General features: G+C 43.9%; 2 protein-coding genes across 2 annotated transcripts; one reads left to right on the top strand and one right to left on the bottom strand.

The window, feature by feature from the left end:
• Nucleotides 1-3,929: 3,929 nt before the first annotated feature.
• Nucleotides 3,930-18,771, top strand: LOC143775148 (uncharacterized). Its single transcript, XM_077262992.1, has 5 exons — nucleotides 3,930-4,059; nucleotides 5,138-5,470; nucleotides 9,578-9,898; nucleotides 10,738-10,754; nucleotides 18,703-18,771. Exons 1-5 carry the CDS (start codon nucleotides 4,008-4,010, stop codon nucleotides 18,769-18,771), a joined length of 792 nt encoding a protein of 263 aa, XP_077119107.1. The 5' UTR covers nucleotides 3,930-4,007.
• A 646-nt stretch (nucleotides 18,772-19,417) lies between these two features.
• On the bottom strand, nucleotides 19,418-25,559 carry LOC143774012 (uncharacterized). Its single transcript, XM_077261304.1, has 7 exons — nucleotides 25,326-25,559; nucleotides 24,510-24,845; nucleotides 24,287-24,337; nucleotides 23,223-23,299; nucleotides 22,797-22,908; nucleotides 21,914-21,953; nucleotides 19,418-19,557 (listed from the first exon to the last, which is right to left on the bottom strand). Exons 1-7 carry the CDS (start codon nucleotides 25,381-25,383, stop codon nucleotides 19,479-19,481), a joined length of 753 nt encoding a protein of 250 aa, XP_077117419.1. The 5' UTR covers nucleotides 25,384-25,559; the 3' UTR covers nucleotides 19,418-19,478.
• Nucleotides 25,560-26,802: the final 1,243 nt, after the last annotated feature.

Genomic DNA, 26,802 nt, shown 5'->3' with positions numbered 1-26,802 from the left:
CTGTGCATGTTCCTGCTACCAGACAACTTCCAGCTAAGTCGGACTTTTGTCCTTGTTTGTTTTTTGCATTTTGTTCCAGTTCACAGCTGCAGTTTCGTTTCTGTGTCTGGAAAGCTCTTGTGATCTGAAATTGCCACTCTGATGTTATGAGTTAATACTAGAGTCTTAAAGTAATTTCAGGATGGTGTATTGATAGGGTTTTCAGCTGACCATGAAAGTACCCTTTCTGTCTTCCTGCTATCTAGTAAGCGGACCTCGATTTTGCTAAACCTATTTTCATACTACGTTTGTCATTTTTCATCTTAAATCACCGCCAATATATGTGGGGGCCTCTGTCTGCCTTTCGGGGAAATTTCTCTAGAGGTGAGCCAGGACTATATTTTCCTCTGCCAGGATTAGTTAGTCCTCCGGCCGGCGCTGGGCGTCTAGGGATAAAACGCAGGCTACGCTACCCGGCTACTGTTAGTTGTGCGGCAGGTTTAGTTCATGGTCAGTTTAAGTTTCCATCCTTCCAAGAGCTAGTTCCTATGTATGCTGGGCTATGTTCTCTTGCCATTGAGAACCATAACAGAGCTCACATCCAGCCTATATTACTGAAAGAGACATGCAGACCTCACATCCAGTCTAAATTAATGGAGGGACAAATCGTCCTCATGTCCAGGCCTATATTACTAGGAGAAACACTGCCAAAAATGGCTCACATAGGACACAAATTCAATAAAAAAAATCTGGCAGATTACCAATGCACCACCGGGATGCAGAAGACCCCCATGATAAAGATGGAATTTTTCAATTTACCGTATGTCCTATGTGAGCCTTGTTTTGGATTTTAGCGTTAGGACTCAGAAATATGAGGACACTTGATGTGGGTCGCAAGCTTTAGTATTTTGGCCAAAATATCGACTAATACCTCTTATATTTATACATAATTTTTCATCTTTTTTATAGCAAATTTTTCCATTTTTTGTAAGATGCAGCCAGGCCCTTTAGTGTTGGATGGGTGGATTGGGGTGCCTGTCTTGTGGGGTGCACTTATATAGCGCTGGGCATCACACATACAGTGGGGCAAAAAAGTATTTAGTCAGTCAGCAATAGTGCAAGTTCCACCACTTAAAAAGATGAGAGGCGTCTGTAATTTACATCATAGGTAGACCTCAACTATGGGAGACAAACTGAGAAAAAAAAATCCAGAAAATCACATTGTCTGTTTTTTGATCATTTTATTTGCATTTTATGGTGGAAAATAAGTATTTGGTCAGAAACAAACAATCAAGATTTCTGGCTCTCACAGACCTGTAACTTCTTCTTTAAGAGTCTCCTCTTTCCTCCACTCATTACCTGTAGTAATGGCACCTGTTTAAACTTGTTATCAGTATAAAAAGACACCTGTGCACACCCTCAAACAGTCTGACTCCAAACTCCACTATGGTGAAGACCAAAGAGCTGTCAAAGGACACCAGAAACAAAATTGTAGCCCTGCACCAGGCTGGGAAGACTGAAACTGCAATAGCCAACCAGCTTGGAGTGAAGAAATCAACAGTGGGAGCAATAATTAGAAAATGGAAGACATTCAAGACCACTGATAATCTCCTTCGATCTGGGGCTCCACGCAAAATTCCACCCCTTGGGGTCAGAATGATCACAAGAACGGTGAGCAAAAATCCCAGAACCACGCGGGGGGACCTAGTGAATGAACTTCAGAGAGCTGGGACCAATGTAACAAGGCCTACCATAAGTAACACACTACTGTTATGACCCCAGTGGACAGGGTCTCAGAGGAACGTGTAAGTCTGCGAGATTCAAAAATCCAGCTCATAGGGCTGTGGTAACTGGGTTGACCAAATAGCTACTCCTAACGCCAACACTAGAAGTAGCCGGGGATCATGCCTACGGTGATCGCTAGATGACTCGCGCCAGCCGGAGAATCTAACTACCCCTAGGAGAAGAAAACAAAGACCTCTCTTGCCTCCAGAGAAAGGGACCCCAAAGCAAGATACAAGCCCCCCACAAATAATAACGGTGAGGTAAGAGGAAATGACAAACACAGAAATGAACCAGGTTCAGCAAAGAGAGGCCAGCTTACTAATAGCAGAATATAGCAAGATAACTTATCTGGTCAACAAAAACCCTATAAAAATCCACGCTGGAGATTCAAGAACCCCCGAACCGTCTAACGGTCCGGGGGGAGAACACCAGCCCCCTAGAGCTTCCAGCAAAGGTCAGGATACAGATTGGAACAAGCTGGACAAAAATACCAAACAAAACAAAAGCAAAAAGCAAGGAAGCAGACTTAGCTTGAAATGCAGGAACCCGGATCATAGGACAAGAGCACAACAGATTAGCTCTGATTTCAACGATGCCAGGCATTGAACTGAAGGTCCAGGGAGCTTATATAGCAACGCCCCTGAACTAACGGCCCAGGTGAGGATATAGGAAAAGACAGAAGCTCCAGAGTCAAATCACTAATGACCACTAGAGGGAGCAAAAAGCAAAATCACAACACACTACGCCACCATGGACTCAGATCCTGCAGTGCCAGACGTGTCCCACTGCTTAAGCCAGTACATGTCCGGGCCCATCTGAAGTTTGCTAGAGAGCATTTGGATGATCCAAAGGAGTTTTGGGAGAATGTCCTATGGTCTGATGAAACCAAACTGGAACTGTTTGGTAGAAACACAACTTGTCGTGTTTGGAGGAAAAAGAATACTGAGTTGCATCCATCAAACACCATACCTACTGTAAAGCATGGTGGTGGAAACATCATGCTTTGGGGCTGTTTCTCTGCAAAGGGGCCAGGACGACTGATCCGGGTACATGAAAGAATGAATGGGGCCATGTATCGTGAGATTTTGAGTGCAAATCTCCTTCCATCAGCAAGGGCATTGAAGTTGAAACGTGGCTGGGTCTTTCAACATGACAATGATCCAAAGCACACCGCCAGGGCAACGAAGGAGTGGCTTCGTAAGAAGCATTTCAAGGTCCTGGAGTGGCCGAGCCAGTCTCCAGATCTCAACCCTATAGAAAACCTTTGGAGGGAGTTGAAAGTCCGTGTTGCCAAGCGAAAAGCCAAAAACATCACTGCTCTAGAGGAGATCTGCATGGAGGAATGGGCCAAAATACCAACAACAGTGTGTGGCAACCTTGTGAAGACTTACAGAAAACGTTTGACCTCTGTCATTGCCCACAAAGGATTTATTACAAAGTATTGAGATGAAATTTTGTTTCTGACCAAATACTTATTTTCCACCATAAAATGCAAATAAAATGATCAAAAAACAGACAATGTGATTTTCTGGATTTTTTTTTCTCAGTTTGTCTCCCATAGTTGAGGTCTACCTATGATGTAAATTACAGACGCCTCTCATCTTTTTAAGTGGTGGAACTTGCACTATTGCTGACTGACTAAATACTTTTTTGCCCCACTGTACCTGTAACTGGCGCCCTATGGAAGCCTCATCTGCTCATCTGTGTGCATTTTTAATACTAGGCAACCACCCGCTCCATGACTTGGTAGGTCTGTGAGTGGTCGCTCCATCAGTATTTTGCTATTTTGGAGAAACACAAGAGAAACAAGAGAAGAATCGAAAACCTGAAACGGGCAGCAAACCGCATATCTGGAGGTCTGAAAACGAAGGCAAAAAAGAAGATTGCAGACTCCAAACTAAAGCAATTTTATTAATTAAATTATACCTTGATTAATTAAATAAAAAATGAATTTATTGCTTGTGATTGGTGCTCGGAGTTATCAGTAAAAACTTGAATTATTTCTTCAAAGAGGAAACTTCCTGTCCGTAATAAGCTGTGATCGTATATGGTCATTTTATTTATAGTTTTAAGAGGAAGTTGAAAAAAAAAAATACCATGCACAGAATCGCAGATACAATCAAAAGTCAATTTCACTTTTTTTTTACTCTGGAAGCAGTTTGGTTGGGGCTTCCCTTTTTTATCCCCCGATCTCCATTAGTTAAGAACATTTTTGTTATACTTTAGTAAGAAACCGATATAAGATGATCTTCCTGATTACCCTGGTGACATCTGTGATCATTCTCAGCTCCTCGGGTAAGTGAGAACATTTTCTTGATTGTGTTCGGTCTTAAAGTTTCTCCCGGTTATTGGTCCTTTTGGGTCTTGGCAGAATAAGAGAGGGGGAATCTGGAACTGTGGCATTCCCGAAAAAGGGCGGTCGTCCCAAAACCCAGACCAATGGGCTGTTTTAAGCTCTGGTGGCGAGTGGACGTTAATAATGATGAGCATACGTGCTGGGATAAGGTGTTATCGGAGCATGCTCAAGTGCTAACCGAGTGTCTTCGGCGTGCTCGAGTCCCCAGCCGTGAGACATGCAGCTGCGGGGACTCGAACATATTTTTCGACTACGCCGAAGACACTCAGTTAGCACCCGAACATGCTTGGGTATCACCTTATGCAATGACGCTGGCTCATCACTAGATGTTAACAGTTCTGGCACCTAACAGCACAGCTCAGTCAACTGTTTAGTAGCCGATGCCAGGTATTACAGTAGCCACTAAACAGTTGACAGCTGTGCTATTCAGGTCTGCAATTGTTTACATCCAGTCACCACCAAATCTGATTGGTGAGCATACCAGGTGTAGGACCCTCAATGACTTGATAGTATTTACACTTCCTCAGGATAGGTCATCAATATTATGGAACACCTCAGGATAGGTCGTCAATATCATGGAACACCCCCTCTACAGGGTTATCCCTGGTTCTATCAAGTAATCACCTACCACTTGGTAGATAATACAGTAACTGATGGATTGGTGGGAGCTACGGAAAAGTGGGACTTGCCCCAATTTAGAGCACGAAAGTCCAGTGTCCCGTTAAAATGGATGAGCAGGTGTGTACGTAACTCCATTCAGAGTCTATGGGATGGTCGGAGATACTGTAGATGGGAAGTCTTAGAGCTCAGTCCTCACACATGTGCTCCATGTGGGACATCTTCTCTGGTGATCACTTGGGGTACCACAATCTCTCTAGATAAGTGATAACTTGTTATACTCCTTTGATTCAAGCCTCAAATTGAACCGTGCTTCCCGAACACATTTTTTCTTTGTGTTGTCATTTTTGGCATCTTTTGCCGTAGTACCAAAATCGAGTCTTTTTTTTTTACGGACAGGTGTGACCACAGGAGATATAACCGGATGGGTAAATGACACGGTCACCTTACCTTGTGCATATTCTCCCAGGATGGCAGCTATTGGGGTGTGCTGGAGAAGAGCCAGCTGTGCTAAAACTACATGCTCTTCTACGATCCTCCACACTAATGGCAGCAGCATAACCAAGAGGACATCTGAAAGATATGAGCTACTGGGGAATGTCAAGTGGGGCGACGTGTCCTTGACCATCACCAAGTTGACTAGGAAAGATAAAGGAGCTTACTGCTGTAAAGTGTCAATCCCAGGACCATTCAATGACGTGAAAAGAGAAGTACATTTACGGATCAAGGAACGTAAGGAAACATTTTTTTCATGCATTATTCATTCATGGCCAAAAGAGTTGGCACCCTTGAAATTGTTCCAGAAAATGAAGTATTTCTCCAGGAAATTATTTCAATTACACATGTTTTCTTATACGCATGTTTCTTTCCTTTGTGTGTCTTGGAACAACACAAAAAAAACAGAGGAAAAAAGTCAAACTGGACATAAATTCAGGCAAAACCCACAAAATGGTTGGGACAAAATTGTTGGCACCTTTCCAAAATTGTGAGTAAAAGTCTTTTGTTTCAAGCATGTGGTGCTCATTCAAACTCACCTGTGGCAAGCAACAGGTGAGAGAGAGCAATATGAAAATCACTCCTGAAATCAGATAAAAAAGGGAGAATTCAACATCAATCTTTGCATTGTGTGAACAGAAATAGGAGAACATAACTGTCTGAGGAATTCAGAACCAAAACTGTTGAAACATATCAACAATCTGAAGGTTACAAGTCCATCTCCAGAGATATTGATGTTCCTTTGTCCATGGTGCGCAACATAATCAAGAGGTTTACAACCCATGGCACTGTAGATATAACCCTAGATGTGGACGACAGAGAAAAATTGATGAAAGGTTGCAACGCAAGATATTCCGGATGGTGGATAAGCAGCCCCAATCAAGTTCCAAAGAAATTCAAGCTGTCCTGCAGGCTCAGGGTGCATTAGTGTTAGCGCGAACTATCCATCAACATTTGAATGAACTGAAACGCTATGGCAGGAGACCCAGGATGACACCAGTGACATAAAAAAGCTAGACTGCAGTTTGCCAAAATGTGTGTGAGTAATCCAAAAGTGATTAAGCTTTTCGGTAAAGCACATCATTTTTCTATTTACCGAAAACGGTATAAAGCCTACAAGGAAAAGTACACAGTACCTACAGTCAAATATGGCGGAAGTTCAAAGATGTTTCACTGTGGGCAAGGCATCATGAACTCTGAAGATTATGAATGGATTTTGGGATACAATGTAGTGTCAAGTGTCAGAAAGCTGGGTTTGCATCCTAGGTCATGGGTCTTCCGGCAGGACAATGACCCCAAACATACTTCAAGAGGCATCAGAAATAGATGGAGCAAAGAGTCCGGATCTAAATACCATTGAACACCAGTGGAGAGATCATACAATTGCTGTTGGGAGAAGACACCTTCACATATGAGAGACCTGGAGCAGTTTACAAAGGAAGAGTGCTCCAAAATTCCAGTTGAAAGGTGTAAGAAGATTGTGGATGGTTATAGGAAGTCCAAAACAAAAATAGATCAATGGTTACATAAGTATGTGCTAAAAACTAAGGAAAATGTGAAATATGTGAAATAGGAAATAGCATACTGGCTTATGAACTTTATGAACAAACACATGAGATTTTTAGCACAAAATTTGCAAATATTGTGAGCCCATTCACCAAAACGTCAAGGTAATCTCAGATCGAATGGGTAACTACACTGACTGGTGTGAACACTTACTTGTGGTATCTGAGCTGACTGCCTAATGTGAACACTTACCTATGGCTAGTAACAGGATAAAGCCTACTTATATAGGAGGCTCAGAACCAACTGTGTTGAGATGTAATTAAAACCTGGAGAAGGGCGGGACGTTCAAGTCAGAAAATAATATATAGTAAATAGATCAACTGACTGAACAATATATATATATATATGTATATAAATAATATGTAACCAAAAAAATTCAAATACAAAAATAGATCAATGGTTACATTAGTATGTGCTAAAAACTAAGGAAAATGTGAAATATGTGAAATAGGAAATAGCATACTGGCTTATGAACTTTATGAACAAACACATGAGATTTTTAGCACAAAATTTGCAAATATTGTGAGCCCATTCACCAAAACGTCAAGGTAATCTCAGATCGAATGGGTAACTACACTGACTGGTGTGAACACTTACTTGTGGTATCTGAGCTGACTGCCTAATGTGAACACTTACCTATGGCTAGTAACAGGATAAAGCCTACTTATATAGGAGGCTCAGAACCAACTGTGTTGAGATGTAATTAAAACCTGGAGAAGGGCGGGACGTTCAAGTCAGAAAATAATATATAGTAAATAGATCAACTGACTGAACAATATATATATATATATGTATATAAATAATATGTAACCAAAAAAATTCAAATACAAAAATAGATCAATGGTTACATTAGTATGTGCTAAAAACTAAGGAAAATGTGAAATATGTGAAATAGGAAATAGCATACTGGCTTATGAACTTTATGAACAAACACATGAGATTTTTAGCACAAAATTTGCAAATATTGTGAGCCCATTCACCAAAACGTCAAGGTAATCTCAGATCGAATGGGTAACTACACTGACTGGTGTGAACACTTACTTGTGGTATCTGAGCTGACTGCCTAATGTGAACACTTACCTATGGCTAGTAACAGGATAAAGCCTACTTATATAGGAGGCTCAGAACCAACTGTGTTGAGATGTAATTAAAACCTGGAGAAGGGCGGGACGTTCAAGTCAGAAAATAATATATAGTAAATAGATCAACTGACTGAACAATATATATATATATATGTATATAAATAATATGTAACCAAGCTCAGATACCACAAGTAAGTGTTCACACCAGTCAGTGTAGTTACCCATTCGATCTGAGATTACCTTGACGTTTTGGTGAATGGGCTCACAATATTTGCAAATTTTGTGCTAAAAATCTCATGTGTTTGTTCATAAAGTTCATAAGCCAGTATGCTATTTCCTATTTCACATATTTCACATTTTCCTTAGTTTTTAGCACATACTAATGTAACCATTGATCTATTTTTGTATTTGAATTTTTTTGGTTACATATTATTTATATACATATATATATATATATTGTTCAGTCAGTTGATCTATTTACTATATATTATTTTCTGACTTGAACGTCCCGCCCTTCTCCAGGTTTTAATTACATCTCAACACAGTTGGTTCTGAGCCTCCTATATAAGTAGGCTTTATCCTGTTACTAGCCATAGGTAAGTGTTCACATTAGGCAGTCAGCTCAGATACCACAAGTAAGTGTTCACACCAGTCAGTGTAGTTACCCATTCGATCTGAGATTACCTTGACGTTTTGGTGAATGGGCTCACAATATTTGCAAATTTTGTGCTAAAAATCTCATGTGTTTGTTCATAAAGTTCATAAGCCAGTATGCTATTTCCTATTTCACATATTTCACATTTTCCTTAGTTTTTAGCACATACTAATGTAACCATTGATCTATTTTTGTATTTGAATTTTTTTGGTTACATATTATTTATATACATATATATATATATATTGTTCAGTTACTGGTTATAGGAAGTGATAGACTGCAGTTATTTATTCCAAAGGGTGGGAAACCAAAGATTAAGTTGAAGGTGCCAACGCTTTTGTCTGGCCCATTTCTGGGGCTTTGTGTGAAATTATGTCCAATTTGCCTTATTTTCTCAGTTTTTTTGTGTTGTTCCAATATATGAATACAGAATTTAGAGAAAGCAAAGAATACTCCAGGCCTCAAGAACCCTCAATGAGCCATGTTTCTGCTATTTCCTTAGTATGACATGGGTGAAATAATTATGGTCAGCTCATGGGAACTATCATGGGTGCTGCTTGCACCAGTCTATGGAATATAATTATATCATGACCTGTGAATGGAACTTAAGAACTGCCATGAACAGAGGTATTCAGGTGAATTCAAGGTCTGATTTAAATTGTCTCTAGGCCCCAACTTCAAAACAATACCTTAGGGTGGTGAGGAATGTACTTTTTGGTTAAAGCTGATCAGTTAGCTGACTCCGATCACTCGTTTGGCCAGTAGGCTGCTTTGTCGATTTCCCCACAGTTGTGCACACTTGGTTCCTCTGCGAATAATAAGATCTGGCATGTTGAATTCCATCTGCCTAATCTTTTTCCTTCATCACCATCTCTTGTGAGGGGGAAGAGGCCCTCATACACCATAGTCTTCTGGTCCCACCCAATCTTCAGGTGTGACTCGCATGTATGGCCAGCTGAAGACTTCCAGCCATTCAATGGTCAGAATAGCCCTTTGAGCCTGTTGAGTAATTGTTTTACTATTATTTTTTTCCATGGACAGCCTCAAATATGACGGGATCAGTAAACGGCACAGTGACGTTACCCTGCACGTATTCTGCCAGTAACGGGGTGACTGGTGTGTGCTGGGGAAGAGGACGCTGCTCTACATTTAGGTGTCCTGATGCAATCCTCCGGAGTAACAGCAGCAAAGTAATCCGGCAATCTTACAGATATGAGCTTTTGGGAAAGATCCCGCAAGGAGTTGCGTCTCTGACCATCACCAGCCTGACTGTAGAAGATGAAGGAACGTACTGCTGCAAAGTGTATATCCAGGGGCCATCCAATGACGTGAGAAGAGAAATAAACCTGCAGATAGTGACAAGTAAGGAGAATTTCTATATGAATTTCAATAGGTCTATTGTTTCCCAAATCCTCCACAATATAAAAGTAGCAGCTGTGCTTTATATATCTGTCAGAGGAGGGTAGACCGCCTTAGCGATCTAATCCTTAATTTTGAGTCCTCCAATGGGGAAAGGTGTTATTTGTAATGCCACCACTCTATATCCAATAAAGAGGGGACCTCAATGATATTAAAAGGGATTTTCACTTGAATTTTTTAATTTAAACAAAGTACCTCCTCCAATTACCACGGCTCCACTGATTCTGAAACCGTATCTCTTTTCCTCCTGAGCCCTTCTGTTCCAAAGTTATGCCTAGAAATAATGACGCAAAATTACCCTTCAACCAACTGGACATATACAACAGAACTTCTCTGTGGGCGTGGCTGTGTTCTGATTGGCCAGAGTCAGAGGAGCAAAAGCAAGGGGGGAAAGAGGGGAAAACTTGCACTAGTAATTCCAGGGGGCATAATTCTGGAACGGAGTGACACACAAGAAAAAGAAAAACTGTTCCAGAATCAGCGGAGAAGAGGCAATTATAGGCGGTCCATAGTTTAAATTAAATAATCCAGTGAAAGGTCATCTTTAATAAGACATAATGCAGTTCCTTGGAAAGCAATTTCTTGTTGGTGGTGTCAAAATCAAGCTGCATAATGACAGACGTCTGTATTATTAATCTAAATGTAATTTATAAGTAGATGGTGAGAAACTCCTCTTGGGAACACTTGGAAATGTGATTAGAGGGATTTTAGTCCTCTTGGTACCTGCCATGGTCCTGCTCATCTGTAAACGTAAGTATGATTTACTCATTGATTGTGTGCAGAATGTACTCATTATGTGGTGAGACCTGTAGGTCGTCTATGTGGAGGAGGTAATGATCCAGAACTCCAAACCCTGTGAGCAGTCATAGATTTGTATGATATCATTCTGTCTACCTGTAGCCATCACTAGAGGGCGCTCTCAGCATACTGTTATACATAGTCCTCAAAGCAGTTAGCTCCTGAGCTCCCTCTGGTGGTGACTGCAGCCAGTACTGGCTTGGGGGAGCAAACTGGGCAATTGCCCAGGGCCCCCGCTAACATGAGGGTCTTCAGTGTCTACAACAGGCGCTACACTGATAAAAGCATTATTATACATTATTGTGTGTGCCTGGTTGATCTTAGAATGTATGGGCTCCTGGTGGTGTATATTAGTAAAACAAAATTTCAGCCAATAAATGGGTGACTGAGAAAAGGGACTTAAATTTTTTTTATATGTAGATCAAAAAGTCCCAATATTTAGAATACATAATGTCAGTAGAAGTGCCTTAAGAATGTTTGGATACTGGAGGTACATCTGGCCATAAATAAATAGCTAAGCCAAAACCTATACACAAAAAATGTAGCCAAGACAGAGGTATAAAAAAGTTGTAAATTTACTAGTTAGATTAAATAACATAAAAGACTAAATTTAAGAGGGGGGGCAGCACATGACAGCTGGAGGAGATGAGATGAATAAAAGCCAGTATACACTACCGATCAAAAGTTTAGGGACACCCAGACAATTTTGTGTTTTCCATGAAAACTCATACTTTTATTAATCAAATGAGTTGCCAAATGAATTAAAAATCTAGTCCAGACATTGACAAGGTTGGAAAAAAATATTTTTATTTGAAATAATAATTTTCTCCTTCAATCTTTGCTCCCTTTGCAGCAATTCCAGCATTGCAGACCTTTGGCATTCTAGCAGTTAATTTGCTGAGGTAATCTGGAGAAATTCCCCCCCATGCTTCCAGAAGCCCCTCCACAAGTTGGTTTGGCTTGATGGGCACTTTTTGGACCATACGGTCAAGCTGCTCCCACAACAGCTCAATGGGGCTGAGATCTGGTGACTGCGCTGGCCACTCCATTATAGATAGAACACCAGCTGCTGCTTCTTCCCTAAATAGTTCTTGTATAATTTGGAGATGTGCTTTGGGTCATTGTCCTGTTGTAGGATGAAATTGGCTCCAATCACGCGCTGTCCACAAGGTATGACATGGTGTTGCAAGATGGAGTGATAGCCTTCCTTATTCAAAATCCCTTTTACCTTGTACAAATCTCCCACTTTACCAGCACCAAAGCAACCCCAGACCATCACATTACCGCCACCATGCTTGACAGATGGCATCATGCACTCTTCCAGCATCTTTTCAGTTGTTCTGCATCTCACAAATGTTCTTCTGTGTGATCCAAACACCTCAAACTTGGATTCGTCTGTCCATAACACTTTTTTCCAATCTTCCTCTGTCCAATGTCTGTGTTCTTTTGCCCATATTCATCTTTTCCTTTTATTAGCCAGTCTCAGATATGGCTTTTTCTTTCCAACTCTGCCCTGAAGGCCAGCATCCCGGAGTCGCCTCTTCACTGTAGATGTTGACACTGGCATTTTGCGTGTACCATTTAATGAAGCTGCCAGTTGAGGACCTGTGAGGCGTCGATTTCTCAATTTACAGACTCTAATGTACTTGTCTTGTTGCTCAGTTGTGCAGCGCGGCCTCCCACTTCTCTTTCTACTCTGGTTAGAGCCTGTTTGTGCTCTCCTCTGAAGGGAGTAGTACACACCGTTGTAGGAAATCTTCAGTTTCTTGGCAATTTCTCGCATGGAATAGACAGTCAAGTTTCACATGAAAGTTCTTTTTTTCTGGCCATTTTGAGAGTTTAATGGAACCAACAAATGTAATGCTCCAGATTCTCAACTAGCTCATAGGAAGGTCAGGTTTATAGGTTCTCTAATCAGCTAAACTGTTTTCAGCTGTGCTAACATATTTGCACAAGGGTTTTCAAAGGTATTCTAACCATCCATTAGTCTTCTTACACAGTTAGCAAACACAAAGTACCATAAGAACACTGGAGTGATGGTTGTTGGAAATGGGCCTCTATATACCTATGAAGATATTGCATTACAAACCAGACGTTTGCAGTAGAATAGTCATTTACCACATTAACAATGTATAGAGTGTATTTCTGAATCATTTAATGTTAGAATCATTGGAAAAAACTGTGCTTTTCTTTAAAAAAATAAGGAAATTTCTAAGTGACCCTAAACTTTTGAACGGTATTGTATGATCACAATATGCAGGATATATATGTGATGGATAAAGTGCTATAATAGTCACAGTGTAGATGTCCAAACAATGATTAATACAAAATAGGAGAAATAATAGATATGTGGTAAGTATTCAAACCTGTGGTCATCTCCTGCTGGAATGGCGCTAGGTCAAAGTATATGTTAGTGAAGAAGACATTAGAATGTCTGGGCTCCTTATAGGTAAATATGTGCCTGTATGTATGTGCTCTGTATCTGTGTCTACCGATGTGTCTATATGGATGCATGTGCTCTGTGTATATATGTATGTATGTATGTGCTCTCTATATATGTGTGTATGTGATTGGTGTATATATGTATGTAAGTGCTCTATATACATGTGTGTATGGGCTCTGTATATACTGTATATGTGTGTATGTGTTCTGTGTATATAAGTATGTGCTTTGTGTATATGTGTGTATGTGATCTGTATATATACAGTATGTGCATATGTGCTCTGTGTATATATGTATGTTTGTGCTCTGTGTATATATGTGTGTATGTGTTCTGTGTATATATGTATGTGCCTTAAGTATATGTGTGTATCTGATCTGTATATATATAGTATGTGCATATGTGCTCTGTGTATATGTGTGAATGTACTCTGTATATATATGTGTGTGTATGTGCTCTGTGTATATATATGTGTATGTGCTCTGTGTATACAGTATATGTATGTTTGTGCTCTGTGTATATGTATTTATGTGCTCTGTGTATATATGTGTGTATGTGCTCTGTGTATATATGTGTGTATGTGCTCTGTATATATGTGTGTGTATGTGTGTGTATGTGCTCTGTGTATATGTATGTATGTGCTCTGTGTATACATATGTGTATGTGCTCTGTGTGTATATGTGTGTATGTGCTCTGTGTATATATATGTGTGTATGTGCTCTGTGTGTACCGTATTTTACGCTTTGTAAGACGCACTTTATTTCCCACAAATTTGGGGGGGAAATGTGGGTGCGTCTAACAAAGCGGATATACCGCTTACCATTACAGGCTGGGATGAGAGGGTGTCCGCCGCTGCTACCGCCCGCCGCCGCTGTCGCCCGCCGCCGCTGTCACCCGCCGCCACTGCCGGGGTTGTCCGCTGCTGCCCCGGGTGATGCTGGAGGCTCTGGTGCTGCGAGGGGCTCTGGCGACATTTTGTGAAAGACCAGAGCCCCCCGGCAGTTCGTCCATGCGTTCTAGTATGACTAACTCCTGGAAAATGGCCGCCGGAATCTCGGGAGATGAGATTTCAGCACTGAGATCTCATCTCTCGAGATTCCGGCGGCCATTTTCCCGGAGTCAGTCATACAGGAACGCATGGACGAACTGCTGGGGGCTCTGGTCTTTCACAAAATGTTGCCAGAGCCCCCCCGCAGCACCGGAGACAGCCCTGGAGACAGCCCTGCAGCACCACAGCCCCCTGTAGCACCAGAGCCCCCTGCAGCACCAGAGCCCCCTGCAGCACCAGAGCCCCCTGCAGCACCAGAGCCCCCTGCAGCACCAGAGCCCCCTGCAGCACCCCTCATCCCAGCCTGCAGCACAGCAGCCCCCATGCAGCACCGAAGCCCCCCTGCAGACCCCATCATCCCAGCCTGCAGCAATGCTCCACTCCTGCCTCCAGCAACGACCCTGGGACCCTGATCCACCGCAGCCACAACCCCTGGTAAGCAATAAGACGCATGGATTATAAGAAGCCCCCTCAATTTATTAAAAAAAGTTTTTTCCTATTTTTCTCCTCAAAATTTGGGGTGCGTCTTATAATCCGGAGCGTCTTACAAAGCGAAAAATACGGTATATGTATGTACTAGATGGCAGCCCGATTCTAAAGAATCGGGAGTCTAGAATCCATATATACTTTATTTATTCAAATGTAAGAATAATACAATTAATAAATAATAGTAAGAAAGAACAAAAAATGGCTGCACTCACCAGCTCTTGACAATTCTTGTTATTTAAGGTACAGTTACACAGGATCCATGAACATGCTTATGAGGAGAGGGATGAAAGACATCAGACGACAACTTTGCGTGTTGTGGCAAATGCCACAACAACGGTTCTTTGCTTAAGAACAATAATGTAAATAATAAATAATATGTATCAATAACTATGTATATTGGTATGTTCTTTCTTGGCACAAATTGCAGGAAGTAGTATTCTAGGCAATTATATATTAGATGGGCATTTCCTGAAGGAAATACATGGTGCTTGAACAGCGCTACCAGCTTTACAGCAGCACTTTTCACACACGGGACTGGGGAGCGCTTACTTTTGCACCCGGGGGCGCACTTACTTTTGGGGCCGCACTTACTTTTGGTGGGCGGGGCTCCTCGGCCTCCGATTTGGTTGGTGGGGCCCCTCGTCCTCCGATTTGGTGGGTGGGGACCCTCGGCCTCCGATTTGGTGGGCGGGGACCGGCCTCCGATTTGGTGGGTGGGGACCCTCGGCCTCCGATTTGGTGGGCGGGGACCCTCGACCTCCGATTTGGTGGGCGGGGTCCCTCTGCCTCCGATTTGGTGGGCGGGGACCCTCGGCCTCCGCTTTGGTTGGCGGGGCCCCACGGCCTCCGATTTGGTGGGTGGGGTCCCTCTGCCTCCGCTTTGGTGGGCGGGGACGCTCGGCCTTCGATTTGGTGGGCGGGGCTCCTCGGCCTCCGATTTGGTTGGTGGGGCCCCTCGGCCTCCGATTTGGTGGGCGGGGCCCCTTATCCTCCGATTTGGTGCGCGGGGACCCTCGGCCTCCGATTTGGTGGGCGGGGCCCCTCGGCCTCCGATTTGGTTGGCGGGGCCCCTCGGCCTCCGATTTGGTGGGCAGGGACCCTCGGCCTCCGATTTGGTGGGCGGGGCCCCTCAACCGCCGATTTGGTTGGTGGGGCCCCTCGGCCTCCGATTTGGTGGGCGGGGACCCTAGGCCTCCGATTTGGTGGGCGGGGACCCTCGGCCTCCGATTTGGTGGGCGGGGACCCTCGGCCTCCGATTTGGTGGGCAGGGACCCTCGGCCTCCGATTTGGTGGGCGGGGCCCCTCAACCGCCGATTTGGTTGGTGGGGCCCCTCGGCCTCCGATTTGGTGGGCGGGGACCCTAGGCCTCCAATTTGGTGGGCGGGGACCCTCGGCCTCCGATTTGGTGGGCGGGGACCCTCGGCCTCCGATTTGGTGGGTGGGGACCCTCGGCCTCCGATTTGGTGGGCGGGGCCCCTCGGCCTCCGATGTGGTGGGCGGGGCTGCTCGGCCTTCGATTTGGTTGGTGGGGCCCCTCGGCCTCCAATTTGGTGGGCGGGGACCCTCGGCCTCCGATTTGGTGGGAGGGGACCCTCGGCCTCCGATTTGGTGGGCGGGGACCCTCGGCCTCCGCTTTGGTGGGTGGGGCCTGTCGGCCTCCGATTTGGTGGGCGGGGCCCCTCGGCCTCCGATTTGGATGGTGTGGACCCTCGGCCTCCGATTTGGTGGGCGGGGCCCCTCGGCCTCCGATTTGGTTGGCGGGGCCCCTCGGCCTCCGATTTGGTGGGCGGGGACTCTCGGCCTCCGATTTGGTGGGCGGGGACCCTCTGCCTCCGATTTGGTGGGCGGGGACCCTCGGCCTCCGATTTGGTGGGCAGGGACCCTCGGCCTCCGATTTGGTGGTTGGGGACCCTCGGCCTCCGCTTTGGTGGGCGGGGCCCCTCGGCCTCCGATTTGGTGGGCGGGGTCCCTCTGCCTCCGATTTGGTGTGCAGGGACCCTCGGCCTCCGCTTTGGTGGGCGGGGACCCTCGGCCTGCAATTTGGTGGGCGGGGCCCCTCGGCCTCCGATGTGGTGGTCGGGGCCCCTCGGCCTCCGAATTGGTGGGCGGGGCCGGGCCCCTCGGCCTCCGCTTTGGTGGGCGGGGCCGCTCGGCCTTCGATTTGTTGGGCGGGGCTCCTCGGCCTCCGATTTGGTTGGCGGGGCCCCTCGGACTCCGATTTGGTTGGCGGGGCCCCTTATCCTCCGATTTGGTGGGCGGGGACTCTCGGCCTCCGATTTGGTGGGCGGGGACCCTCGGCCTCCGATTTGGTGGGCGGGGCCCCTCGGCCTCCGATTTGGTGGGCGGGGACCCTCGGCCTCCGATTTGGTGGGCGGGGCCCCTCGGCCTCCGATGTGGTGGTCGGGGCCCCTCGGCCTCTGATTTGGTTGGCGGGGCCCCTCGGCCTCCGATTTGGTGTGTGCTCTGCCTGGGGCCACTGTGCTCTGCCTGGGGCCCCATATGCTGCCTGGGGCCCCTGTGCTCTGCCTGGGGCCACTGTGCTCTGCCTGGGGCCCCATATGCTGCCTGGGGCCACTGTGCTCTGCCTGGGGCCCCATATGCTGCCTGGGGCCCCTGTGCTCTGCCTGGGGCCACTGTGCTCTGCCTGGGGCCCCATATGCTGCCTGGGGCCCCTGTGCTCTGCCTGGGGCCCCTGTGCTCTGCCTGGGGCCCCATGTTCTGCCTGTGGCCCCTGTGCTCTGCCTGGGGCCCCATATGCTGCCTGGGGCCCCTGTGCTCTGCCTGGGGCCCCTGTGCTCTGCCTGGGGCCCCATGTTCTGCCTGGGGCCCCTGTGCTCTGCCTGGGGCCACTATGCTCTGCCTGGGGCCCCATATGCTGCCTGGGGCCCCTGTGCTCTGCCTGCGGCCACTGTGCTCTGCCTGGGGCCCCATAGGCTGCCTGGGGCCCCTGTGCTCTGCCTGGGACCACTGTGCTCTGCCTGGGGCCCCATATGCTGCCTGGGGCCCCTGTGCTCTGCCTGGGGCCACTGTGCTGTGCCTGGGGCCCCATATGCTGCCTGGGGCCCCTGTGCTCTGCCTGGGTGTAGGACACTGGTGACGTCACTTATCTCCGGACATTACCTCCGGACATTAGCTCCGGACATTAGCTCCGGACATTAGCTCCGGACAAAGCCACGGAAGTTGGCACAAATTGCAGGAAGTAGTATTCTAGGCAATTATATATTAGATGTGCTCTGTGTATATGTGTATGTATGTTTGTGCTCTGTGTATATATGTGTGTATATGCTTTGTGTACAGTATATATATGTGTATGTGCTCTGTGTATACTTTCATGTGCGCTATGTGTGTAACATACAGTGCTTGTGTAACATACGGTGTATGTATGTAGCATCCATTTATAAATCTCGACTGCACAGACGAGCGTTCATAAGTGTAAACATGTGGGTAATCGCTCAGCAATCAAGCAAAATGCAGCTCATTCTTCGGGTCACTGGATTGTTTATGGTGGAACAAAAATCCTTGTTCTCGGCAGCACATCGCCGGTGTAAACTGCAGATGTGCTGCCGATAACCTGATGCTGTATGAGAACAGATTAATCTATTAGTGATCGTTCTGTCCCCATCATTCTTCCTCAGCCGGAGTTAAGAGACCGTGAAACAAGCGCCGAACAACTTCATTGTTGTCAATCGTTTAATGGTCTGAAATGTTTAGGGCATTTAGGGCCCCAGGTTAAACCTTTGCACAGGGCCCCACTTTGTCTAAAACTGGCCCTGAATTTGGAGCTTTATATCAGGATAATGAAGCTATAAACATTAGTTAAGAAAGTAATAAATTTAGACTTTTGTACCTTAAGATAAGTTGATAAATGGCCGAATCTCACTGTAATATATATTTACGATTGTTTCTATAAGAAGTATTTAAGTGTATGTGGTGTCATTATTTTCACTCCATCTTTTATTATGTCTTTTGTAGGTTGCAGCTTATAATCCTACTGACCAGAAGAAACTGGAGAACTTACAGAATGCAATAAATACGTCTTAAAGTTTTTGTCCTATGAGGACAGGCCTTGTCAATATCCCCTCCCATATTTAGACCCTCCTTTAGTAGGCAAAATGGAGAGTCGCTAATTAAAAGCTCTGGGAAAATTGACCATATACAAGATGGTTGCCAATTAGCGTCTTTCTGGCTGACCAGCTCTCTTTGTGTCTTGACTATTGACCAACCCAGGAGATGATTCTGAAAGGGATGATGGATTGAAAAGATGTGCTACTCAATGGATATGTATAAAGTTTGAGAAAATTTTTCTTTGCTTCACTGTATCTAAAATAAAAAAATCAAAAAACTTTAAAAATCATAAAAAAAATATAAAAAAACAAATCTACCGTTTTCTGTACGCAGCTGTTCTGCAAACTTATGCGATTATTTCCGAGGAGGCCTATGATTTGCTGTAATCACATAATTCGCAGTGGATCATTATGTAAGAGGGAGACTCAGATTAAGTAATGGTAGAGATAGGGAGAATCAAGGCTTCACGGGAAACACCCACAGAACTCTGAACCTGGAGCTCCGCATGCAGCAGCGGCGCAGGAAGCAGGTACAGCCGGCTGCATCCTATTGGCCAGTACACAGGAAAAGTCATGTACAGCTGGAGGGTGTTTGCCCTGCAAAAATAATCAATGCGTTCACAAAGTGTTTGATTTATTGAGCATTTATAGATGATATTTACATATGTACACATAAAAAAAAAATTAATTTATCATATAAATATTTTGTTCGGTTTGGTCCTGTGTTCTTTCCAGGCCCTCCAGTGATAAGATTGCTGGAATCCTACAAAAAAAAGGTCATGTTATATGGGATATAGAAGTACATAGATCATAGAGTTTTTTAAAGGAGTTTGATAAAATTAGAAAAAACTTGCTCTGACTACTTTCTTCCAGGAACAGCGCCCCTCTTGTCCAAAGGCTGTTATTGGTATTACATCCAATTAAATATGGCTGAGCTGCAATACAACACTGAACCCGTGCGCAAGAGTGGTGCTGTTTATAATTTATTATTTGACTTTTATTACATTTTTTTTTAAAGAATTGGATGAAAAAAAGAAATTTTGCAGCTATTGAATAGGGAAAATTGGATAAAAACTGTTTTACTGGTATTAAATGTGAAAAATTGGATTAAAAAACAGCAATTTTACAGGTATTGAATGTGAAGAATTGGATCAAAAAAACAATTTTGCAGTTATTGAATGGGAGCAACCGGATAAAAAGCATACATTTTGCAGGCAATAAATGAGAAGAATTGGATTAAAAAAAACAATTTTGCAGGTATTGACTGGAAAGAATTGGATAAAAAACAACAATTTTGCAGGTACTTGATAGGCAAGTAGCAGCATTGACTAACAACAGCAATATTGCAGGCATTGAATGGGAAAAATGGATAAAAAGCAGCAAGTTTGCAGGTATTAAATGGGAAGAATTGGATTAAAAAAAACAGCAATTTTCCAGGTACTGAATAGGCAAGTAGCAGAATTGGCTAAAAACAGCAATATTGCAGGTAATAAATGGGTAAAATTGAAAAATAAACCGCAATTACGCAGGTATTGAATGGGACAAATTGGATAAAAAAAAACATTTTTGCATGTATTGAATGAGAAGAATTGAATACAAACCAGGATTTTTGCAGGCAATGAATGGGAAGAATTTGGTAAAAAAAAGCAATTTTGCAGGTACTGAATGGGAAGAATTGGATAAAAAAACAATTTTACAGTTATTGAATGGGAAGAACTGGATAAAAAGCATCAATTTTGAAGGCAATAACTGGGAAGACTTGGATAAAAAACAGCAATGTTGCAGGTATTGAATGAGAAGAATTTCATAAAAAGAGTATTTTGCAGGTAATAAATGGATAGAACTAGATAAAAAACAGCAGTTTTGTAAGTACTGAATATGCAAGTAGCAGAATTGGATAAAAACATCAATTTTGCAGGTATTGAATGGGAAGAATTGGATAAAAATCAGCAAATTTTCAGGTATTAAATAGGAAGAATTGGATTAAAAAAAACAGCAATTTTGCAGGTACTGAATAGGCAAGTAGCAGAATTGGATAAAACAGCAATATTGCAGATAGTGAATGGGCAAAATTGGATAAAAAAAACAAAATTTTGCAGGTATTGAATGGGAAGAATTGGTTAAAAAAACAGCAATTTTGCAGGTACTGAATAGGGAAGTAGCAGAATTGGATAAAACAGCAATATTGCATATAGTGAATGGGCAAAATTGGATAAAAAAAGCAATTTTTCAGGTATTGAATGGGAAGACTTTGACTAAATTTTTATTTTATACATGTATTGAATGGGAAGAATTGGATAGAAAACAGGATTTTTGCAGGCAATAGATGGTAAGAATTTGATGAAAAAATAGCAATTTTGCAGGCACTAAATGGGAAGAATTGGATAAAAAATTTTTTTGCAGGTATTGAATGGGAAGAATGAAATGAAAAGCAGCAATTTTGCAGGCAATAAATGACAATTTTGCAAGCAAAAAGCAGCAATTTTACAGGTATTGAATTCCTGCGCATGCTCATAATCTGTTTCCTTCCTGCGCATGAGCGCAATGTTTTTGCTTCTTGCGCATGAGCACAATGTCTTTCCTTCCTGCGCATTTATGCAATGTTTTTTCTGCTTGCGCATTCACGCAATGTTTTTCCTGCCTCAGCATGCACAGTAAATATGAGTGTATTTCCCATGTCCAGGCAACAGAGACATTGCGTTCATGCGCAATAATTTGCCAGGTCCTACTTGATTTTTTTTAGAAACATGTCTGGCAAATTTGTGGCATCTCAGGCCTAAAAAGGGATAGACTGTACATAAGCACCATCCACAAATGTTGGTGGCGTTAAGCTGAGCCACGTCACAGTCCGCCACTGACTGCAACGTCCAGGAAGTGAATCTGTGGGGATCAGAATTATCTCTGATCCCAGAATTTGTGTCAGGTGCACCGCTGTGCGATCTCACCCTGCTCCTGATGTTACTGGTGTACTTACTGCCCCATGATGATAATGCATGTCACGGTGTGATAACTACTTTCGAGCACAGAGAAAACGAAGGGACTGGGACAGCGAGCTTCCTAATCTTATTGCGGCTCCATAGATAGAAGCGTTGTACAAATTAATTTAATTTATCACTGACCTTGAAGATGACTTTTTATTTTTCCTTTTACGATATCTGTCTGAAAAGAAAAAAAGAAGATTGAGATTTATTACTGCTGTGTCCTCCTAAGAGGAGATCATCAGCGACAAGCCACAATCATCAGCAAGTGCTCAATTTCCCTGCAGCGCCTCCAAAGGTGAAATGGAGCATTACACAATTCAAAGTGTCATCAGTGAAAAGATCAGAGACGAGGGTCCTCAATGAGGGAACCCCCTGAATTAACTCATATTTCCTTAACAATATACTAAAATCTTTTATAGCGCAAGCAATCAAACGTCCGATCTTAATAAAAAAAAATTGAAATATTTATATAAAAAGTTTAAATCAACTAATTAAAAAAGTTTTTTTTTTTTTTTTTTTTTAAATAAAAACTAACATTTGGTATTGTGACATCTGTAAAAGTCTGATCTAGGAAAATATCAAATTAATAAAAGCAAATAATAAAAAAAAAATGTCAGAATTGCTGTTTTTTGGTTATCGCACCACCCAGAAAATAAGCAATAAGAAGCCATCAAATAATTGCCGGCAACTCAACAAAGTATTAATGAAAACAACAGTTTGGGATGTAAAAAACAAATCTATAAATGGGAAAATAAAAAATTATAGGTCTTAGAATTTGAAGAGAATTTTTTTTTTTTTTACAAAATTCTGATTTTTTTTTAAATTCTAAAATGTATCAGTGGGGCCTGACAGGTGCCAGATTATCAGATATTTTAGTCATCTCCTCTCGGTCTTGGGAAATTCCCACCAATTCCATACTAATGTTCTACGCCGGGTTATCAGACTTTCTGGATTATCAGAATTTTTTTTTTCTGTTTTAAGACTTTGAAAATTTGCCAAAGAATCTATAACAGTAACTTACAGGTAAATAATAGCGCAGCCAGTGAAATCAGGATGATGAGAACGATGACGACGATAGTGATAATATGAGGGAAAGCATTATCCGCCATTAGGGTGTTTTCGATTTCGCTCTCCTGCAAAAAGACAAATGATCAGGTAGAAAATAAGACATTGTCGTCATCCTGGCAGCTCCTAGATGCCGGCATCTGATCATAAATGATTTTTTTTCATATGTGTAATTTCAAATATCACCACTAGAGGGAGCTCACTGCACATAGGTTATACAGTTATCACTGGGAAGGGTAACAATTTGTATGGCTGGAGCTCCCCCTAGTGGTGGCTGCAGGAAAATGCTCATATAGGAGCAATTCTGCACCTGGTACCATGTGCTTTCTATTTACTGCATGCACGTCATATCACATCTTATATTTTATTAATTAAAGTCTACCTGGCTTGCTCGCTTCACGTTAAAGGGAGGAGTGTCAGCAGAGGTTGTCTTTGGGGTAGCATAAGGAGGCTCATGGTCTGTGGATAAAAAAGAACGTTTTAAAAGATACACTCAAAGAAAGTTATGATCTACACCTGCAGTCAGTACTATTTTATCTCCCAAAAATATTTGTGGATTGATTTAATAATATATCTGTACTGGGGAGATAGTTTTGTGACTTGGTAAATGATAGAATTGTAACCACATGCAGTCACCACTAGAGGGAGCTCACTACATGTGGTACATGTGGATTTATACAGCTAGTGTTGAACTGAACTCATTGAGAACTATAGAACAGCTCCATCTAGTGGTGACTGTAGGTAATTGCAGTGTTATAATAAATAGCAAAAATGCCCAACCCCATAGCAGTCAGTGGTAGGTACGAGCCTTTTCTTAAAATAGTCTAGCCACTGTGTCTATTTAAATACATTGGTGCTATAGGGCAGCACGGAGGCTCAGTGGTTAGCACTGTACAGTGGCTCAGTGGTTAGCACTGTTGTTTTGCAGTATTGGGGTTCTGGGTTCAATTCCCACCAAGGACAACATGTACAAGGAGTTTGTGGTTAGGGTTAGGGTTAGGGTTAGGGTTGGGGTTAGGGTTAGGGTTAGGGTTTGCATGTGTTTGCGGTTAGGGTTAGGGTTAGGGTTTGCATGTGTTTGCGTGGGTTCTTCTGGGTTCTCCGGTTTCTTCCCAAAGACGTACTGATAGGTAATTTTAGATTGTGAGAGATGATTTCTGGAAAGAGTTGTGGAATTAATGGCTGTTAACTAAATACAATACGGTGGGTTTTACTCCTTGCGGAAGCTATAAGCATCAGGACTCCCCGACTCCATAATCTCCATGTATGCTAATAGGGAACTGGAGTGGGATGGCTTTGTAGGACAGCTGCTTTACCAGGCATTGTGCCTTTTGTCCCGTCTATGCCGGATGGGAAACACAGTAGATGCTGAGCATGAGTAACATGATAGTTAGGCCTAAGCCAATGTGCAGGTGCCCGCGTCGTCAGTAGGCATCTCAGACTTACCATGAGTAGTGTGGACAGTCGTGTGAGTAGGTTCTGGAGGCTTCGGAGCGGCTGAAATAAAAATAGTGATACGTTAGTAAAAATATGTGACCCCCTTGTGAAAAAAAGACCCATGAAGAGAATAGTCTGAACATGGTCTGATTGCACCACAGCTCCTGGGCAGAGGAGGAAGCAAAAGAGGGTATACAGACAGGACAGCTCGGGATCACAGCTGTCTCCTCACCCTGACGAATCTGCACTGTTCTCTCCAATTTTATGTCATTGAATGGTCCAGGGATCTCCACACGGCAGCAGTAGGTTCCTTCATCTTCTTTAGTGACCCCGGGGATGGTCAGGGACACGTCCCCCCGACTAATGTTCCCCAGCAGTTTATATCGGTTAGATTTCCTCCCGGTCACTATTCGGCCATCAGTCCTGATAATCTCATTATTGCACCAAGAATTTGGACATCCGCCTCGTCCCCAGCACATTGTGGTTGTGTCGGCGGTGTATGTGCAGGGTAATACAGCAGTGCCATTCAGTGATACGGCCACCACCAGAGCGGCTGCAGCCACCGGACCTGAAAAGCGAGAAGACAGTATAAAATGGAGGCCAAAATAGGAATAATTTATCTTCAACTAAAGGAGTGTTAGGACTGTCAGAAAATAATTATAGGGAACCTGGAGGGAGGTTATTAGCCCCTGATCAGTCACCAGTGTCCTCCGGTGCTGCTCTAATGCTCATTATAGAAATGAGGCCCAACACTGACCGTACTAAGCAAAGAAAGCAGTGACACCAGACATCTCAGTAATGGGAGAAGTCAAATATGACATGGGGAGAAAGATAGATAGATAGATAGATAGATAGATAGATAGATAGATAGATAGATAATAGATAGATAATAGATAGATAATAGATAGATAATAGATAATAGATAGATAGATAATAGATAATAGATAGATAATAGATAGATAATAGATAATAGATAGATAATAGATAGATAATAGATAGATAACAGATAGATAAATATTGCTACATTTTGCAGATGGCAGTTCCTTACCTGTGGCCAGTATCACCAGTATCACCAGTACGCGGATTGTTAGGCCCCGCGGTGACATTTCTTCTCTGCAGCCACCCTTCTGATCGCTGTGCTGTTCTCGTACATTTGTGATCACACATTTCTTGGTTCTTCTAGAAACGAGAAGCTCCCCGTGTGGTGATGACTCACGCAGACTGTCGGCTTCACAGTGTGAAAACCATCGGACCACGAGCCTGATATTTCTGCTCCGCCACTGCCGCCCTGAGCAGACATTGTGCACCGTATATTGTGGATGACTCAGATTTGCTGACACGATAATGAGAGTTAATTCTTTCTAGGAAGCTGTAAACTTTTGGTGAACACATGAAAAGCGACTCAGAAATAATCCGGGGTGACATCCGCAGCCTTAATGTAGAGCAAAAAACTGTTGATGCAATGGGGCCTTTCCACGTAACGTCACAGGTTCTGTTCTTTTCACCTAAGTGACCGCTACTCCACTCCAGGATCTGACATCTACACAGGTGGGGAGGGCGAAGTTTATGTGCCCCCTCCAGTGTCTGCCACTCTCAGAGCCCCTGACACCTCGTGTCTAACTCATACAGTCCTCCGATGAGTCAATGAGTCTTTGCGTGTTTCATTCTCCCCACAGAGCCCCAGCCTGCCACTTTGTGTCCGCCTGACAGAGCCCCAGCCTGCCACTTTCTGTCCACCTGTCAGAGCTCCAGCCTGCCACATTCTGTCCGCCTCACAGAGCCCCAGTCTGCCACTTTGTGTCCACGTGACAGAGCCCCAGCATGCCACTTTGTGTCCGCCTGACAGAGCCCCAGCCTGCCACATTCTGTCCGCCTCACAGAGCACCAGTCTGCCACTTTGTGTCTGCCTGACAGAGCCCCAGTCTGCCACTATGTGTCCGCCTGATAGAACCCCAGCATGCCACTTTGTGTCCGCCTGACAGAGCCCCAGCCTGCCACATTCTGTCCGCCTCACAGAGCCCCAGTCTGCCACTTTGTGTCTGCCTGACAGAGCCCCAGTCTGCCACTTTGTGTCCACCTGACAGAGCCCCAGCATGCCACTTTGTGTCCGCCTGACAGAGCCCCAGCCTGCCACATTCTGTCCGCCTCACAGAGCCCCAGTCTGCCACTTTGTGTCTGCCTGACAGAGCCCCAGTCTGCCACTTTGTGTCCGCCTGACAGAGCCCCAGCCTTCCACATTCTGTCTGCCTGACAGAGCCCCAGTCTGCCACTTTGTGTCCGCCTGACAGAGCCCCAGTCTGCCACTTTGTGTCCACCTGACAGAGCCCCAGCATGCCACTTTGTGTCCCATACAGAATCCCCATTGACTACTATGTGCTTCCTTGACAGAATTCCAATCTACGGCCTTGAGCTCCCTGATAGAAATTTGACTTCCACAGTATGCCCCTTGACAGAACCCCTGACTGCCATCTCTTGCCCCCCGACAGTGTCTCATGCTCCCCATACTGAGTCACTGTTATCTGGTC

This window comes from Ranitomeya variabilis, chromosome 5 (genome assembly GCF_051348905.1).
Source record: "Ranitomeya variabilis isolate aRanVar5 chromosome 5, aRanVar5.hap1, whole genome shotgun sequence".
Taxonomy (NCBI): Eukaryota; Metazoa; Chordata; class Amphibia; order Anura; family Dendrobatidae; genus Ranitomeya; species Ranitomeya variabilis.
The sequence above is the reverse complement of the archived record's forward strand: the minus strand, read 5'-3'. Positions and strand labels throughout refer to the sequence as shown.

Excerpts from the sequence above, each read along its gene's own strand:
- LOC143774012 (XM_077261304.1), bottom strand. The coding sequence starts at position 25,383 with ATGTCACCGCGGGGCCTAACAATCCGCGTACTGGTGATACTGGTGATA. Across the intron at positions 24,846-25,325 it reads ACTGGTGATACTGGCCACAG|GTCCGGTGGCTGCAGCCGCT; the intron begins GTAAGGAACTGC and ends CTCGCTTTTCAG. Across the intron at positions 21,954-22,796 it reads GGCTGCGCTATTATTTACCT|ACAGATATCGTAAAAGGAAA; the intron begins GTAAGTTACTGT and ends TTTTCTTTTCAG.
- LOC143775148 (XM_077262992.1), top strand. The coding sequence starts at position 4,008 with ATGATCTTCCTGATTACCCTGGTGACATCTGTGATCATTCTCAGCTCC. Across the intron at positions 4,060-5,137 it reads GATCATTCTCAGCTCCTCGG|GTGTGACCACAGGAGATATA; the intron begins GTAAGTGAGAAC and ends TTTTACGGACAG. Across the intron at positions 5,471-9,577 it reads ACATTTACGGATCAAGGAAC|CCTCAAATATGACGGGATCA; the intron begins GTAAGGAAACAT and ends TTCCATGGACAG.